This window comes from Physeter macrocephalus, chromosome 12 (genome assembly GCF_002837175.3).
Source record: "Physeter macrocephalus isolate SW-GA chromosome 12, ASM283717v5, whole genome shotgun sequence".
NCBI lineage: Eukaryota > Metazoa > Chordata > Mammalia > Artiodactyla > Physeteridae > Physeter > Physeter macrocephalus.
In genome coordinates, this window is record NC_041225.1 from 89,782,302 (window position 1) to 89,802,356 (window position 20,055).

General features: G+C 38.2%; 2 protein-coding genes across 4 annotated transcripts in view; one reads left to right on the forward strand and one right to left on the reverse strand.

The window, feature by feature from the left end:
* The window catches only part of POLE4 (DNA polymerase epsilon 4, accessory subunit), a 266,067-nt gene that overhangs the window by 229,333 nt on the left and 16,679 nt on the right, over window positions 1-20,055 (forward strand). The gene's annotated exons all lie outside the window — the stretch shown is intronic.
* TACR1 (tachykinin receptor 1) overlaps window positions 1-20,055 on the reverse strand; it is a 278,221-nt gene that overhangs the window by 136,954 nt on the left and 121,212 nt on the right. Inside the window, exon 2 of the mRNA XM_024133581.1 lies at window positions 11,662-11,856. Within this exon, the coding sequence (XP_023989349.1) occupies window positions 11,662-11,856 (195 nt within the window). The remainder of the gene's footprint in view (window positions 1-11,661; window positions 11,857-20,055) is intronic.

Below are 20,055 nucleotides of genomic sequence, written 5' to 3' on the forward strand. Positions count from 1 at the left end.
TGGAATGTTCTATAAATATCAATTAAATCTATCTGGTCTACTGTATCATTTAAAGCTTGTGTTTCTTTGTTTATTTTCTCTCTGTATGATCTGTCTATTGATGTAAGTGGGGTGTTAAAGTCTGCCACTATTATTGTGTTACTGTCGATTTCCCCTTTTATGACTATTAGCATTTGTCTTATATATTGAGGTGCTCCTATGTTGGGTGCATGTATATTTACAATTGTTATATCTTCTTTTTTGATTGATCCCTTGATCATTATGTAGTGTCCTTTCTTGTCTCTTGCAACAGTCTGTTTTAAAGTCTATTTTTTCGGATATGAATATTGCTACTCCATCTTTCTTTTGATTTCCATTTGCATGGAATATCTTTTTCCATTCCCTCACTTTCTGTCTGTATGTGTCCCTAGGACTGAAATGGGTCTCTTGTAGACAGCTTATATACGGGTCTTGTTTTTGTATCCATTCAGCCAATCTGTGTCTTTTGGTTGGAGCACTTAATCTATTTACATTCAAGATAATTATTGATATGTATGTTCCTATTGCTATTTTCTTAATTATTTTGTGTTTGTGGGTCTTTTTCTTCTCTTGTGTTTCTCACTTAGAGAAGTCCCTTAGCATTTGTTGGAAAGTTGGTTTTGTGGTGCTGAATTCTCTTAGCTTTTGCTTGTCTGTAAAGCTTTTCATTTCTCTGTTGAATCTGAGTGAGATCCTTGCTGGGTAGAGTAATCGTGTTAGTAGGGTTTTCCCTTTCATCACTTTAAATATATCCTGGCACTCCCTTCTATCCTACAGAGTTTCTGCTGAAAAATCAGCTGATAACCTTATGGGAATTCTCTTTTATATTATTTGTTGCTTTTCCCTTGCTGCTTTTAATATTTTTTCCTTGAATTTATGTTTTTTAGTTTGATTACTATGTGTCTCAGTGTGTTTCTTCTTAGGTTTATGCTGTATGGTACTCTCTGTGTTTCCTGGACCTGTGTGGCTATTTCCTTTCCCATGTCAGGGAAGTTTTTGACTATATTCTCTTCAAATATTTTCTCAGACCATATCTTTTTCTCTTCCTCTTCTGGGACCCCTATAATTCGAATTTTGGTGAATTTAATTTGTCCCAGAAGTCTCTGAGAGTGTCCTCATTTCTTTTCAGTCTTTTTTCTTTATTCCATTCTATGGCAGTTATTTTCACCATTCTATCTTCCAGTTCACTTATCTGTTCTTCTGCCTCAGTTATTCTGCTATTGATTCCTTCTAGTGTATTTTTCATTTCACTTATTGTGTTGTTCATCATTGTTTGTTTGTTCTTTAGTTCTTATGTGTCCTTGTTAAACATTTCTTTTATTTTCTCAATCCATGCCTCCATTTCTATTTCTATTTGGATCATCTTTACTGTTGTTACTCTGAATTCTTTTTCAGGTATGTTGCCTATTTCCTCTTCCTTTATTTGCTCATGTAGGTTTTTACCTTAATCCTTCATCTGTAACATATTTTTTGGTCATCTCATTTTTTTGATGGGTTGGGCTGTGTTCCTGTCTTGCTGATTGTTTGGCCTGAGGCATCCACCACTGGAGTTTGCAGGCAGTTGGTTGGAGGCAGGTCTTGTTGCCGAGATGAGGGCCTCTGGGAGAGCTCACACTGACTAATATTCCTGGGACCCAAACATCTCTGTTAGTCCAGTGGTTTGGACTCGGCGCTCCAACCACAGGTGCTCAGGTCTCCTCTATGTTAATTATGTCAGTAGTTTTTGTCATAGATTTTGGGTTTTTTCCCTCACTTTGTCATTTGCCAAACTCTCTCATGGTGTTTCATATCATACAGTATTTAACAAATATATCTACACCTGTATCTATATCTATGTTTATACACAAACCAACCATCTCTTTCATTTTAGTTTTGTCTTGAGTGTTATTTTTTTAAAATTTTCACTCCTTTCCAATTTATTTTGAATTTATATTCATTTTAAGATGTGAGAAAGAAATACATTTTTATGATTAGCACAGAGTTTCACCAGAATATATATTATGGACAATATTTCTGTAGGATGTTACCAGGGGTTAGTCAAAAGAAGGAGTCTATGATCAAGTAAATTTGGGAAACACAAGGTTTAAACAAAACCATCAGGTTTCTTTACTGCAAAATTATCAGAGTGGAGCCTATTCATTGCAATATTATTTGAAATAGCAAAACACTAGGAGCAATCCAAATATAAATCAATATCATGCCAGATAAATGAGGTTTTTTTTTGTATACAAAGTAATACTATACAGCTGTAAAGAAAAAAATGTGACTATTTGCTCAATACTAAGGGGAAAGGATATCTGAGTTAAACTGTAAGTGGAAAAAACAAGAATATGGTACGTCATATATGATACTTTGTGTTAAGAAAGGAAACAATTAGAATATATAGTCAAAACCTTTTAGATAAGCAGAAAGGAAATTTGGAAAGCTCACAAGAAACTAAGAACAAAACAAATGGAGAGAAATACCATATTCTTGGATTGGAAGGAACAATATTGTGAAAATGACTATACAACCCAAAGCAATCTACAGATTCAATGCAATCCCTATCAAATTACCAATGGCATTTTTTTTAAAAGAACTAGAACAAAAAAATCTTAAAATTTGTATGGAGACACAAAAGACCCTGAAGAGCCAAAGCAGTCTTCAGGGAAACAAATGGAGCTGGAGGAATCAGACTCCTGACTTCAGACTATATTACAAAGCTACAGTAATCAAGACAATATGGTACTGGCAAAAAAAGAGAAGCATAGATCAATGGAATAGGATAGAAAGCCCAGAGATAAGGCCACTCACCTAAGGTCAACTAACTAAACTATGACAAAGGAGGCAAAGATATACAATGGAGAATAGACAGTCTCTTCAATAAGTGGTGCTGGGAAAACTGGACAGCTACATGTAAAAAAATGAAATTAGAACCTTCCTTAACACCATACACAAAAATAAACTCAAAATGGATTAGAGACCTAAATGTAAGACCAGACACTGTAAAACTCTTAGAGGAAAACATATAAGACCCATATATAATGAAGGAAACAATGGCAAAGATCAATAAAATTAAAAGCTGGTTCTTTGAGAAGATAAACAAAATTGATAAACCATTATCCACACTCATCAAGACAAAAAGAGAGAAGACTCAAATCAATAGAATTAGAAATGAAAAAGGAGAAGTAACAACTGACACTGCCAAAGTACAAAGGATCATGAGAGATTACTACAAGCAACTCGATGCCAATACAATGGACAATCTGGAAGAAACCTATCTTTCTCAAACTCTTCCAAAAGATAGCAGAGGGAGGAACACTCCCTAAACTCATTCTATGAGGCCACCATCATCCTGATACCAAAACAAGACAAAGACATCACAAAGAAAGAAAACTACAGGCCAACATCACTGATGATCATGTGATTAAAAATCTTCCAACACACAAAAGCCCAGGACCAGATGGCTTCACAGGCGAATTCTATCAAACATTTAGAGAAGAGTTAACATCTATCCTTCTCAAACTCTTCCAAAAGATAGCAGAGGGAGGAACACTCCCAAACTCATTCTATGAGGCCACCATCACCCTGATACCAAAACCAGACAAAGACGTCACAAAGAAAGAAAACTACAGGCCAATATCACTGATGAACATAGATGCAAAAATCCTCAACAAAATACTAGCAAACAGAATCCAAGAGCACATTAAAAGGATCATACACCATGATCAAGTGGGGTTTATTCCAGGAATGCAAGGATTCTTCAATATACGCAAATCAATCAACGTGATACACCATATCAACAAACTGAAGGAGAAAAAGCATATGAGCATCTCAATAGACGCAGAGAAAGCTTTTGACAAAATTCAACACCCATTTATGATAGGAACCCTGAAGAAAGTAGGCATACAGGGAACTTTCTTCAACATAATAAAGACCATATATGGCAAACCCACAGATACACTAATGATGAAAAATCTGAGAGTGAAATTAAGAAAACACTCCCATTTACCATTGCAACAAAAAGAATAAAATATCTAGGAATAAACCTACCTAAGGAGACAAAAGACCTGTATGCAGAAAATTATAAGACACTGATGAAAGAAATTAAAGATGATACAAATAGATGGAGAGATATACCATGTTCTTGGATTGGAAGAATCAACATTATGAAGATGACGCTACTACCCAAAGCAATCAAAAGATTCAATGCAATCCCTATCAAACTACCACTGGCATTTTTTACAGAATAGAACAAAACGTTTCACAATTCGTATGGAAACACAAAATACCCTGCATAACTAAAGCAATCTTGAGAACAAAAAAAGGAGCTGGAGGAATCAGGCTCCCTGACTTCAGACTATAGTACCATCATCAAAAACTCTAGAAATAATAAATGCTGGAGAGGGTGTGGAGAAAAGGGGACCCTCTTGCACTGCTGGTGGGAATGTAAATTGATACAGCCACTATGGAGAACAGTATGGAGGTTCCTTAAAAAACTAATAATAGAATTACCATATGACCCAGCAATCCCACTACTGGGCATACACCCTGAGAAAACCATAATTCATACAGAGTCATGTACCAAAATGTTCATTGCAGCTCTATTTACAATAGCCAGGACATGGAAGCAACCTAAGTGTCCATCAACAGATGAATGGATAAAGAAGATGTGGCACATATATACAATGGAATATTACTCAGCCATAAAAAGAAACGAAATTGAGTTATTTGTAGTGAGGTGGATGGACCTGGAGTCTGTCATACAGAGTGAAGTAAGTCAAAAGGAGAAAAACAAATACCATATGCTAACACATATATATGAAATCTAAGAAAAAAAAAAGTCATGAAGAGCCTACGGGTAGGACGGGAATAAAACACAGACCTACTAGAGCATGGCCTTGAGGATATGGGGTGGGGGAAGGGTAAGCTGTGACGAAGTGAGAGAGTGGCATGGACATATATACACTACCAAACATAGGGTGGATAGCTAGTGGGAAGCAGCCGCAGGGCACAGGGAGATCAGCTATGTGGTTTGTGACCACTTGGAGGGGTGGGATAGGGAGCGTGGGAGGGAGGGAGACGCAAGAGGGAGGAGATATGGGAACATATGTATATGTATAACTGATTCACTTTGTTGTAAAGCATGTCATACAGAGTGAAGTAAGTCAGAAGAAGAAAAACAAATACTGTATGCTAACACATATATGTGGAATCTAAGGAAAAGAAATGTCATGAAGAGACTAGGGGTAGGATTGGAATAAAAACACAGACCTACTAGAGCATGGCCTTGAGGATATGGGGTGGGGGAAGGGTAAGCTGTGACGAAGTGAGAGAGTGGCATGGACATATATACACTACCAAACATAGGGTGGATAGCTAGTGGGAAGCAGCCGCAGGGCACAGGGAGATCAGCTATGTGGTTTGTGACCACCTAGAGGGGTGGGTTAGGGAGGGAGGGAGGGAGGGAGATGCAAGAGGGAAGAGATGTGGGAACATATGTTTATGTATAACTGATTCACTTTGTTGTAAAGCAGAAACTAACACACCATTGTAAAGCAATTTTACTCCAATAAAGATGTTAAAAAAAAATCTCCAGTTAATTATAGTCATGAGTTTTGCTGTTTTCTGACATAGTTTCCTTTCCCTGGATTATTGGTAATATTTGTAATTCAGATAAGCACATCTTACTTCATGCTAAAACTTTACCACAAAGTTACGTACAAAGAAGTTTAATTAACAGAAAATAACATATGACCAATATTAATGATTCAGGGAAGCTGAAATTCCCCAGACTGCCTAAATCTCATTCTTTGGGATGTATTTCTCATTTTTCATCCTTATTACAGACTTTTTCTTGGCCATATTGGTGAGCCCTCTGAAAAAGAAATATTGGCTCATTCATCTTCCTTGTCCTGAGAGGTATTACCCCATAACCTTCCAGGACCACGGCAACTTGACAGCCTGCAGAGCATCCTCAAGAGTGGGCTTGGATCCAAATAATTTTGAATGCTACTGAATTTGCATTTTGCAAAGCCAAATATTTCTTCTTTATACTTTAATTTTTCTTTTACTGTGCTTTTTCTCTCCATTGGGAAGAGTTAATTTTGGTTACCCGTGAAATTTTTCTTCCTCACCAGTCAATCACTATACCATTATAGGACTTCCTAGGTAGTGTCACAGTTTCATGAGAGGAGTCACAGCTGCCAAGATGCTAAAATTATGGCAGGACTCAATCACAAACAATAACAATACTATATTAATAATGAACTCAAGTCTCCAGTTTCATGAATGTTATAATGTTAGAATAACATTCCATAACTGCAGATTGTAGACATAAACAGTGGATGGCAGAAGACATTGAACCTGTCCCTGCAGGGATCTAGGGATGTAGCTAGAAGCAGCCTGCTTATGAAGTTTGTTGTTTTATCTTACTAGTCAGCTAAGGGAAATCAGTAGAGTAATCAATTTTCAAAGAAGGAGATTAGTTTAAAAAAATTATTTACATATGCATACACACATATATATTCACATCAAATTGTAGAAACATGTTTAATAACATAAGAAATTCTTTATGATATGGTAAATGGCAGATTATAAGATGTAAATACAAATGACTCAAACTATGAAAAAAATTCAACCCCATTCCAAATAAGAGAAATGCATTTTTAACTTTAGTGGGCAAAAATCTAAAATCTTGACTATATAGTCTGTTGATGAGGCTGTGGAGAAACAGAGACTTTCACACATTTCTGGTGGGAATGTAAATTAATATGGAGGGCAAATATAAAAATTTGACTCAGCAATTCCATTTTTGGGATTTTTATGCTACACATAGCCTTACATGATAAATGTAAAGGTTATTCATGACAACACTCCAATAGCAAAAGGCTGGAGACAATCCCAAGTCCACTAAAAGTGACTGGTTAAATAATATTGTACATTTATAACATGGAGTACTGTGTAGCTGAAAAAAAGAAGAGAGAAGCTCTTCATGAACTGATATGAAAAGATCTCTAAGACGTACTAAGTTAAATAAAAAACAGGGTACAGAACAATGTGCATAATAAGCTACATTTTGTGTTACAAAAAGGGAAACAATCTATATTTGTGTTGACCTGTAGGTACAGAAGACACTTCAAAAGAAACTAAGAACAATATTTCCCTGGATGGAAATTCATCAAAATGTTAGAGCCTTTGTAAATGATGGGAATATGGGTGATTAAAGAAATTATAAGAATTTTCATTTTACCCCATAATTTATTTATATTTTAAAATGCAAAATGAAGTTTTAAATGATTTTCCAGGAAGATGAACCAAGTCTATATGTAGCATTTTGTAGCCCAGATGTACGTGCTTATGAATAATAGCAGCAAGGGATGAGTGCTGTGGAGAGTCTATGGGCTTGTTCTCTGGTTAACATTTGTTACATCCTTCCAGGGACAATCATTTGTCCTAACCCCCCTTAGACCAATTGGAAAATTTCCAAATGGGCTGACACATAGGAGTCAGCAAGGCAAAGTGCAAGTAAACATGAGAATGAAATGGGGCCCATCTACACTTCGGCTTATTCAGAGATGAGTACATATGAATGTCACCCCAGGCAGAGCCTACACTTTAGAAGATAATTTCTTATGGAGGAAATTTGGGGTTATCCCAATGGAAGCAGTATCTTGAGAGCTTGTAAAAGCAAAAATCTTTGGATAGCATTTAATTTTAAGTTAAATAAAAATGAAACATAAATTCCAGAAAAAGTGCATAAGTCAAACTACTTGGTATTATGAGTAATTTTAAAGCAAACACTCATGCTACTACCATTGTGCTGGAGAAATATAATGACATATCCTCAGAAGCAACTCCTAGTGTCCCTTCTTGATCACCTCCCTTTCTCTCCCTTGAAAGATAATCACAGTCTTCACTTTCATGGTGACTACTTCTTTGCTTGCAGTTGTAGTATTATCACCTTTCATTTAGCTTGTTTTAAAACCTTATTTACAAGAGCCATTTATGCTGCATGGAGCTACATTTTGTTCATTCTGTCAACTACATAATATTCCATTGCATGCTTGTACCACATTTAAAATATCCATCTAACTGAAGATGGACATTTGGAATATTTCCAGTTTAGGGCTTTAAGGATGATGCTGATATAAACAATATCTAGATGTATGTTGGTTCATAGCATGAGTTTTTCTAGGGTAATTGAGTGAAATTGCAGGGTTATGGGGTATGAATAATTTCTTCTTTTCTAGATATTACTAAATGTTTTCCAATGTGGTTTTATAAATGTATACTTTTAGCAGTCTACTGCTAAAAGCAGTCTACTAAGGTTCTTCACCAAAAGTTCTAAATGCTTAGTTTAGTCAGACTTCTGAACATTTGCTAATCTAATAGGTGGATAGTAAGATCTCATTATGGTTTTAATTTTCATTTCACTGTTGATGAATGAAGTTATGTGCCTCATTATATATTAATTGGTCATTTAATATATAAGGATATCTTTTGCCTGTTCTTTTATTGGATTGCCTTTCTTTAAAAGTGCTTAACTTAATCCATGTATTAATAAGAATCTAAATGATAAATGATCAGGGTTAGAGGTTAACCATGTAGCCAGAAGGCAAATGAAGCAATCTAAGATTTTCACAAAATCTTTTAGTTTAATTATCTGGCATACATTATTCATCAGATGAATTGGGCCTAAGCATTTGCCCATCTCACTCTCTGCTGCCAGTTTTCTGCCCATGCACCCAGATCAATGAAAGATTCTAACAACAGTAGGTAACATTCACTAGATTCTTTCCAATGTGCATGGCACTGAGCTAAGCAAGTACCTTATTTACTTCTCTCAACACCTCTATATGGACTGTACTATTAGGCTTAGAAGCTTGAATAACTTGAACATTATGACTCAACTAGAGAGAGATGTAGCTGGGAGTTGATCCCTCATTTAACTCTCAAGCCTATGCTCTTACCCTGTCTCAAAATAAAGTTTCCTTATGGTTTCAAATTTGGGATTACTGTGTACTGTGGAAATAGCAATCATTAGTTCTAATAGAAGAGAATATAATAAAGTACTTAGTTTAGAACTGATGGAATTTAAATTCCCTAAAAAATATATCATGATGGATTATGACAGATACAAAAATAAAATAGGTTTGCATAAAGCTTACACTTATGTTTGTATCACAGACAATATGTGAATGGCAAATGTGGACTCTTTCAACTTACTACTGCATCTATAAACAATTTACACATCTTGAACAGACAAAATCAGGAGCTCTTAATCCAGGCCCATTTTGTTTAGGTTAAAATCATGAAATAAACAATAATGGCAAACCTAACCATGCATCCAGTAGCAGTTACCCAAAATTCTTTAAAGGTAACTTGAAAGGACAGCCCAAAACGTTGAGTCTCAAAGGGACTTTCTAATAATTAGTAAGCATAAAATAGCAAAATGTTTAAAAGTAAAACACTAAACACTACTGTTTCTTGCATGAGATCCCAGAGATCTATGAGAAAATAAACCTTTATTTCCAAGTTAAAATTTGAATTTGTTGGAAGATAAAAGAACTCTGCTTATTTGAAGCAAAAAGTTGCAGAAAGGTGATCAGACTTTGAAATGATCACAAGAACTAAGAACTGAGCTAAGGTCCATGAAGTTGATGGCAGTTTCTGAAGCAGTTTATATAACGAGCTTTAATTCAGAGGTTTTTTTTCCCCCTTTTGAGGGAAGCTTCTGGCTTGAACATGTTCATGGTTCCTGTACAGCTTGTAAAGCTTTGTTCTTTTTCCTGCTGTGACTCTGCTCAGGCTTGTAGTTTCACTTGGAAGAAAAATGTTCAATATCTCCTAGGCTAAGCATTAATCCTCCCACTGCCTGATCAATTAAATCCTGCTGTCTGTGTCTGGAGGGCAAAGTCTGAGCTTTATGTATTGCTTTCTGGCAAGCCACATTTCCATACTCCATGGAACAGATGCAGTAGTGTAACTCTGTGTGCAACAGGCTTTTAGACCCTCAAACCTAGAGGTCCAACAGGTACAGTGTCTCATTTTACCATTTAATAAGTTCAAAGGTCTATAATGATTGTATTATACTGTCTAATGAATTTAGTTCAATAACAGTATCTTATCCTTTGTATGGCATTTAATAGCTTACAAGGTGAGAATACATTATCTTGTTTGCTCTTCAAAACAGTTTTTTATGTGAGGCAGTGCTTTATCATGTTCCATTTAACAACGAGGAGAGACTGTGCTCTTGCCCAGGGTCACATAGCTAGAAATTGGCAATCTTGGAATTAAAACCCAGATCTTCTGATTCTAACACAAGTGGTCTTTTACAATTCACTTAATAAACCCAAGAATGGAAAATTATAGAGGACTTTCAAAAGGAGCCATATTATCAATGTGCTTTGAATCCAGAAAACTGATGATAATATAAATGTCACATTGCTGCTCACTTGAATAGAACAAAACAAGGAATAAGCCATTTTAATGTTGCCTCTAAGATAGAAATCTTGGGAAATGTGCCAAGATAGCTTTAAAAAACCCTAAATGTGATCGGTCAGTCCGCTGGAAGAGAAGCAGGCCTGTCCTGTGGGGGACCTGTAACTCATAAGGTCTCAATGTTCTGGCCTTGCCTTCCCATGCATTTCACATGTATAGGTATTTTTCCAGCTGCAAAATCCTAGAAGGTAGGTGTTTTGGTTTAGTTTTCCCCAGAGACACATCCTGAGCTAAAGATTCAAGTGCAAATGACTTATTTGGAAGGAGAAAGAAACACCAGTAGGGAGTGGGGCTAACAAAGGGTGTGTCATTGAGCTAGCTGCTACCAGGGTGACTGGAGCTTAATCCCAAGAGGAAACCCTGAACACAGTAAAACACACACCTGGGGTGTTCATATGCCACCTCCCATCAGTTTGTGTTTTTGTTTTTTTTTTTTTGGTTGAGTTGGGCCTTTGTTGCTGTGTGCAGGCTCTCTCTAGTTGCGGTGAGCGGGGGCTACTCTTCATTGTGGTGCGCGGGCTTCTCATTGTGGTGGCATCACTTGCTGCGGAGCACGGGCTCTAGGCATGTGGGCTTCAATAGTTGTGGCTCGCAGGCTTTAGAGCACAGGCTCAGTAGTTGTGGTGCACTGGCTTAGTTGCTCCAAGGCATGTGGGACCTTCCCAGAGCAGGGCTCGAACCCCTGTCCCCTGCATTGGAAGGCGGATTCTTAACCACTGCACCACCAGGGAAGTTCCCCCATCAGTTGTTTTTGAGAGCTGCTGGGAGTGTGGAGGGAAGGATAATTCCCTTACCCTCTGGCATGCTGTGCAAGAGGGCAAAATGGCATTCTATAGAGTAGGAAAAAGTTCCCAGGCAAAGAAATGCAGACACTGGCAGGGCAAAGTCACTTGTAAGAGGGACACAGTAGTGTGCCCAAATGGTATGCTATAACAGGTTCCAGGTCTTATATTTTAAAACTTTTCATTCAAAGTCCAGAATAGTATTTGGGACATAAGAGTCTCCTGATAATTATGGACACATCAACCTGACACAGAGTGGTTGTGAGAAATGTTTACAAATAAAATCCTAACATACAAATTAAATACTAACCAACAAAAGAACAAAAGAAAGAAGGAACAAGAAAAGGCAAAGAAGGCACTGGAATTCATCTCTACTCACACTTTCTCATAAATCTTGTTGGGATGCTCCGGCCATTCAATCATGCACACCACTCGGTTGGGCATGGTCTCCGTGGTTGAGTAGTAGCCTTGGGGGAAGGCCAGGAGGAGAGCCAGGACCCAGATGACACAGATGACCACCTTGGTGGCTGTGGCCGACAGCCGGGGCTGGAGGGGGTGGATGATGGCCATGTACCTGGAACAGAGAAGAAAGGACAAAATTCCAATTTGGTCACCAAAATCTGCACTAGTGATTATGCATTGTTCCTGCCCAGTGAAAAATTCTCCAGAAACCCTTTGAGTCCTGGTTATTTTTACAATTATTTTCTTTTTCATATTCTATCCTTAAGCTTTATGACTTTTATGACATAAATGCTAAACTCAGCCATATATTTTTAATATTTTAGAACCCATTAGCAACATTCCAGGAGAGAAATTTTCATCCTTGTCCTTATGCTAAGGACATGATGCCTAAGTATATGTCAGTGTCTTACAGTGAAATAAGAACAACTTTGTGAATTTGGTCAATATAAAGCCTATCTTTACCTTTTTTGGATTAAGGAATAATCGTGATAGAAATAGTAGTTTTTAAAGTCCTGGTGTGGCAATTTAAAAGGCTAGCAATCCTGTACAGGTCCATACAATTTGAAGGGAAGTGAATGTGTACGAATGGGAAAGCAGTGGCCTAAAGCCAACAAAAAACCAATAGCTCCTGGAGAAATCTTCACCAATTCTTTGAACATCTAGAAGTCAGTGTATGGCACAAAGTATGCTTCATGAAGAGAAAAAGACTCTCCACCTCCTGAGACAGACACACTTGAGTATATCAAAGCCCAGGCTAGAAGAAACCTCTCTGCAGGAAGAGGGAAGCAAAGTGAATGATGACTTTAGGTCTGGAGCCATTTCTCCATCTCTTACTTGGGATCAAGCACTGAGTGGTGTCATCTGAATGAGTGTCCACGTCTGAATTTGTGTATAGACTTTGAGATTCAGCAGAGATTTTAGTATTAACAAATATTCCAATCAGCATTTCATATCAGTTATAGTCACATCAATTCTGCCTCCTGCATTGAAAAATTCATCTACCTTTTAAAGGGATAGGTTTAGCACAGTCCCCTAATACCCCTGCCCTGAGCTTTTGAGGTGTGTGGTGGACAGGAACAAAGCAGCTTGGGATGGAACACAGCTCACGCCCCTTCTAGGGTACTGCTCCCTTCCCCCATGTTGTGAGGACCCCTCCTGTCTGGAAGCTTGTTCTTCAGAGGATGCTAGACTCAAAGTGGCTGCAGTCAAGTACTCCCACCTCACTGGCCTGGTTACAGGGTCCTCACTTGGGGAAGGGAAGCCATACCAACCTCTTTTCCCATCCCTTTGTTACTATTTTGCACTCTTAACACCTGCCAATAAATATTGTCTACACTGAAAACAATTTTTTTTTTTTTTTTGCAGAGTTCATGGATCCATCCCTTAAAATATGCATTTTATTTTTCAGAGTAGGAATTATGTCTTATACCGCCTTTGGGGTTTAAGTATCTGACAAAATCTCCGAATCATGCATTTGATTCTCTGACAGGCAGGTGTTTCTGGCTTCCATGGGACTGAATAGTCAATGGACACTTCAGAAATGAGCAGACAAATAGAACAGCTGTCAGCTGGCTCCACATAATTCCACATAATTCTTTTTTAGTCTTTGGACTCTAGGATCTCTAGTCTGGAACTGGGGCCAGGGTTACAAGGAAAGCAATTTCATTCAGTATGTGCACTACAAATTCACACTGTGCACCTGCCACATGCAGAACACTGTGTTTCCTTGTGAACTCCGAGCTTCTAATTTCTCCAAGGAGAAAACGCATATAAATAAACAGCCACAAAACATGACAGTAGGATATGTGACCTCAAGTGGTAATCTGATAAATATCTCAGAGCCTTAGGGAGGCTGCAGATTCAGAATGGCAGGTGGGCTATTGAAGAGGCTTAAAGGGGTGTGCTTTACTGGATTTGGGGTGAGCTGCTGAGCATCCGGCTTGAAGGGCAAGAAGCATTCAGAGACTTCTTCCCTTCTCCATGTTATGATTAGTTAGATCTTCCCTGTCTGAGAAGATTGATGGCTCAGTTTTCATGAAGGCTTCCCTGATTGTCCTTTTATCATCCTAAACTTTAGACTACCTTTTCCCAGATTTTCTTGCTAGGGACCTAGGCTTTCCTTCTCTGGTCTGTAAGAGCAATGGCACTGACAGTGTTCAGTATATGAAAGTATACTAGGATGCCTCAGGTCAGCTTTACATATGTAATCAGAACTGATGATAGCTCCCTAGAAGGAAATCCCCAGGATCTTTTCCTTCTCCCTCTTTTAGAAACTGGTTAGGTAGTCTTTTTTTTAAAATTTATTTTATTCAGGTATTGTTGATTTATAATATTGTGGTAGTTTCTACTGTACACCAAAGTGGTTTATATATATACATTCTAAGGGTTGACAGTAATTTTTTTCCTTGTGATGAGAGCTCTTAGGATTTATTCTCTTAACAACTTTCATATATAACATACAGCAGTGTCAATTATATTTATCATGTTGTACATTACATCCCTAGTACTTTTTTATCTTATAATGAAAAGTTTGTACCTTTTGGCTACTTTTACCCAATTCCCACTCCCCCAACCCCCACCTCTGAAAACCACAAATCTGATCTTCTTTTTCTATGAGTTTGTTTGTTTTTGAAGTATAACACTATGTTAGTTCCTGGTATACAGCATCATGATTGGATATTTCTATGCAGTTCAAAATGATCACCATAAGAAGTCTGGTTATGATCTGTCACCATAAAAAGATATTACATAATTATTGACTTCCCACACTGTACATTTCATACCCATCTCTCTACTCTTACTTGAATATTTTAGTCATGACATATCAGCAAGTCACTGTGCCCCTCCTTTGTCAAACACACAAAAATGTCAGCATGACCCTGAAAAAGTTATCACCTATTTGGGAAACATAATTATGCTTTAACAAAAAGACACTAAGTGTAGGTAGTCTTGAAGTCAAGAGAGAGCGGAATTAGGAAGAGACTTGCAAAAGATATTGTGGTGGAGGTGAGTAGTAATCTATAAATCTCTGGGCAAATTTCCCTGGTTGATCTGGTGGCTATAAAGTCTGTTACTCAACTACCATCTACAGAGCATTGAAAGGGCAAAGACGGGGACTTCCCTGGTGGCACAGTGGTTAAGAATCTTCCTGACAATGCAGGGGACACGGGTTCGAGCCTTGGTTCGGGAAGATGTCACATGCCACGGGGCAAATAAACCTGTGCATCACAACTACCGAGCCTGTGCTCTAGAGCACGTGAACCACAAATACTGAGCCTGCACGCCACAACTACTGAAGCCCGCGTGCCTAGAGCCCGTGCTCCACAACAAGAGAAGCCACTGCAATGAGAAGCCCACGCACCGCAAAGAAGAGTAGCCCCCGCCCGCCGCAACTAGAGAATGCCCGCACGCAGCAAGGAAGACCCAATGCAGCCAAAAATAAATAAATAATAAATAAATTTATATGCAAAAAAGAAAGGGCAAAGACAACTCTCAACCTGCAGTGAATCAAGCATTGTCTGGCTACTTCCAAGAGAGGTCCAGTATACTGCAGACCTGATGACCTTCCATACTTGGGGTGGTATCCTGAAAAGAATCCTGAGAAGTCTTGATTTCCCTCTTGGTTCTGCCTCTTTCCTGCTGCCTGACAGCAATGAAACCTTTGTTTCCTCTTTAGTCATGGGGTGGTTGTGGCAATCCTAGAATCAGAGCCAGTGGAATGTGGATTTGTGCCATCACTATTCTCTTCTTTCCAATTTGCTGAAGGGCTGGACCTGGTTGGTCATGACTAGAGTCTCTTTTGAGTGTTTGTATTAAAATTGTAGAATTGCTTACTGAAGCATTTCCCAGAGACAAGATCTTTCCCCTACAAAGCTGGACATGCAGCCATGAAGATGCCTGTCTCAGCTTCAGCACCACCCAGGCTCCTGCTTTCACTGTGTCTGTGCATTCTCAGACTTCACAGGAGCTTAGAGAGGATGCACAAGGGAGAATGTGGTGATTACACTGTCCCTTTTGGATATTATCTCGAATGAAAATTTTTAATTTACTTTTAACTCAGAATAAATGTTCAGACTTAAATAAATTTAACCTAACAGTCATCTTCATGGCTGAATTGGTGATACATGGCTTAGAATCTAATGTGACTGGGGCTTAAGGGGGATTGCAAAGCATATTGGTGCTGTAGCTCCAAATGGGTGGCAGAAAGCCATATTTTATTTTTATTGCAAAAATTGTAATTTGGAAGCCCATTTCAGTTAACTCTGCCATTTCCTGAGTGTAGGAGCTATTTCAGTGACAGATGAAAGTATTGTACACATAAAGCCAGAGAGACTACGAAAGATTGACTTTAAAAAACGTATATATTTTCATTTGTATGAAATAGAGCCATTTATAAATCTCCTTCCTCCCTTTTTTCCTTTCTTCTTTCTCTCTCTTGCAATTCTCACTTCTGGGGCTTGTGTAATGCGCTTCTTTCTTATTTACCCCAAATCTAGTACCACTTGGATGACTTGTCTGCAGGAGGATGCATATTTCCTTTCTTACTGTCCATTTGTATTTTGGATTCCATTAACATACATTTATTTATTTATTTCTAACCATCCTGAACAATTCTTGCTTATTCACTTGTAAGTTTTCACAGAGTAAGTGCTGCAAGCCCCAGGAAATTACATTCAATAAATATTTATTGACTACATTGTGCTCATGGGACTAGAAGGCAGTCAATGAAATGTCTTTCTAGTTTATGAATTAATCATCAGGCTACCAGAGAGACTGTCTGGAGGCTGTGTGGGATGTGGATTATGTTTTCCACTTCAGGTTGTTTTAGTCCCATGGCGGGCCATGAGCTCTGATTTGAATTGTATGTGGCCTCTCTGATGAAAACTTGCGGTGCTGTCTTCCTCCTGCATGATTTTGCTTTATAAAAAGAACTCTCCATATAGTGCTTTAAGTCTGGCAAAATATAAGCCTGCACATTTTTAAAAACACAGAGTGAAACAATCTTATTGTGAGAAAGAATTCCAATCTTCTGACAAGCTGCAGTATTCTCATAACTTTCACCTATACCAGCCCTAAGTCATTTGGCAAAGAGAATATCTTCCTTGGCTAGGAGATCTGTTTTACCACAACCTTCTTCTACACTTTCCCCTCCAATTCCAGTCCTTGCTCTCCCTTATCCCCACTCACTTCTTCCTGTTATGGTACAAGTTTCCTTTGAGGGACTGCATCTCCCTGGGTTCAAATGACCAGGAGGGGTGACAGCTGAGAGCATGGCTATCTCTTCTTTCTTTATCCTCTACAGATTCTTTGAGGATGGTAGTTGCTGTGACTTATTCATGCTGGTATCCTTGGCTTCCTCAGTGCCTAGGATATAGTAAATACTCAAGGAAAGCTTAATTTAATAAATGAATATACAAATTTCTTGGCACATGGCAGGGGCTCTGTAAATGGTTGTTGAATAAAAATACATGCAGCAGGAGAAGTACATGAATATTATACCTTTGTTTCTCCCAGTCTGAACATATGTGAGAATAATTATTGCTCAGTGTTTTCTGTCATACAGACATCCAGGATCATCCTGCAGGAGCGATCTCACTGGACCCAGGTCTTCAGAATTTTCTAGCTCTTGACATTAAGCCCTTAAATTCTCAATAAGTATTTGTCAAATAAATTCTGCATTGACCAGTATTTTGGGAACTATACAAAACAAAACTCAGTCTTTCTACATGGCATCACCCTTTGGCTCTTCCTCTGAACAAGAGTTCACTTCATCCTTTCTCTTACTCTCCTCCCTTCCATTATAAGGAGCACATAGTCTTTCTACCTGAGGTCACTAACATTTCATCAGTTCGGGTTTTCTTCCAGGACATTTCTTTAATCATCAAAATTCAAGGACGTCATTTAGCCAGATAATTTGACCAGCAACTTTATCTACTCAACTAAGACAAATCTCACAACTTATAACCAAAGAGGTCTTTGAGCAGCCAATAGAGATGACACAGAGTCATCTACTAAATCATTGTGGTAATGGCAGAGCCCCTCACATTCTCACTGCTATGTTATGTACAACTCTAAATAGCATGAATTTTTTGCCTCCAAGTCCAAGTAGATTCATAACACTGTTGGTGGACTCATTTCAAAAAGTACCAAATGACAGCAAGATTGCAGTAAACAAGACCATAAGAAATGGGTACAAAGACAGATGGAACCAAGAGTCTGTGACAATTTAGAGTGAATTGAAGGAGGGGAGGTGGCTGACTGTTGTCCAAGTTTTCCTATTCAGGTGGACCCATGTGGTTCAAATATGATTCAGATGTAGAGTCTCCAGCCAGGGTTACCATAAAAGTATACATGACTAAGGACTGAAATGGACCACGGGTAAAATGCAGTAAAGGTCTAAACCAAATATAATATCCTGAGTGTTCTGAGGAACAGCCAAGATGACAGAGTAGGAAGACCCTGAGCTCGACTCCTACCATGGACACACCAAAATTATAACTATTTACAGATCAACTATCTGTGAGAATGACATGAAGATGAACCAAAAAGATTTTCCACAACTAAATATATAAAGAGGGAACCACAAGGAGACAGGTGGGATGGGGAGCAAAGACATGGTATAGTCAAGACCCACAATCCTGGTGAGGTGACCAACAAATAGGAGGATAATCACAATTGCAGAGGTTCTTCCCAAGGAGTGAGGGGTCCAAGCCCCACATAGGGATCCCAATCCCAGAGGTCCTTTACTGGGAAGGTGAGTCCCCAAACCTCGGGCTTTGAAGGCTAACCAAGTTTGTATATGGAGAGCTGGAGGGCTTTGGGAAACAGACTCTGGGCTTGAAGGGTACATGCAAAATTTCACACTCTCTGAGACCCACTGCAGAAGCAGTAATTTGAAAGGAGACTGGGTCAGACCCACTTGCTGATCTTAGAGAGCCCCTCAGAGAGGCAAGACGGAACTGGGACTCCCACTGGAAACATAGACAATCAAGGCAGTCATTTTTTTAAAAATGGGCAAAGATGTTTATTCCATATTAAAAACAAACAAATAAAAGGAACGGCAAACAAGTTAAAACCACACACCACCTGATGTCAGTAGGGATGCTGGTATTTTACTCTACCAATCTGTTTGTAATGAAGGCTTTTAAGCAATCCCACTTTCTATAATGGAAGCTTTAAAAGGAGCTGGGGTAGCTGGTGTGGGTAGGTTAATATTTAATAGGCTCTGGATCATTCACATCCAGATATCAATCTCTGTGTGTTTTTTTTTTTAATTTTTATTTTACTATATTAGAGCATAGTTGATTAACAATGTTTTGTTAGTTTCAGGTGTACAGCAAAGTGATTCAGTTATATATATGCATGTGTCTATCCTTTTTTAAAATTCTTTTCCCATTTACATTATTACAGGATATTAAGCAGAGTTCCCTGTGCTATACAGTAGGTACTTGTTGGTTATCCATTTTAAATACAAAAGTAGTGTGTACATGTCAATCCCAAACTCCCAATCTATCCCTCCTACCCACACTTCACCTCTGGTAATGATAAGTTCCTTCTCTGTGAATCTGTTTCTGTTTTGTAAATAAGTTCATTTGTATCATTTTTAAAGGATTCTGCATATAAATGATATCATATGGTATTTGTCTTTCCCTGTCTGACTTCACTTTCTATGATAATCTCCAGGTCCATCCATGTTGCTGCAAATCACATTATTTCATTCTTTGTAATGACTGAGTAATATTCCATTTCATATATACTACATCTTCTTTATCCATTCATCTGTTGATGGACATTTAGGTTGCTTCCATATCCTGGCTATTGTAAACAGTGCTACAATGAACATTGGGGTACATGTATCCTTTTGAACCATGTTTTTCTCCAGACATATGCCAAGGAGTGGGATTACTGGATCATACAGTAGCTCTATTTTTAGTTCCTTAAGGAACCTCCATACTGTTCTCCACAGTGGCTGTACCAATTTACATTCCCACCAACAGTGTAGGATGGTTCCCTTTTCTCCACACCCTCTCCAGTATTTACTGTTTGTAGATTTTTTTTTAAATAAAGAAACATGGTTACATTCTTTAATAAAAGTTTACAGCTTTTTTTCTCATAGGTACTATCTATACCCTGTTTTTTTTTTAACATCTTTATTGGAGTATAACTGTTTTACAATAGTGTGTTAGTTTCTGCTTTACAACAAAGTGAATCAGTTATACATATACATATGTTCCCATATCTCTTCCCTCTTGCATCTCCCTCCCTTCCACCCTCCCTATCCCACCCCTCTAGGTGGTCACAAAGCACAGAG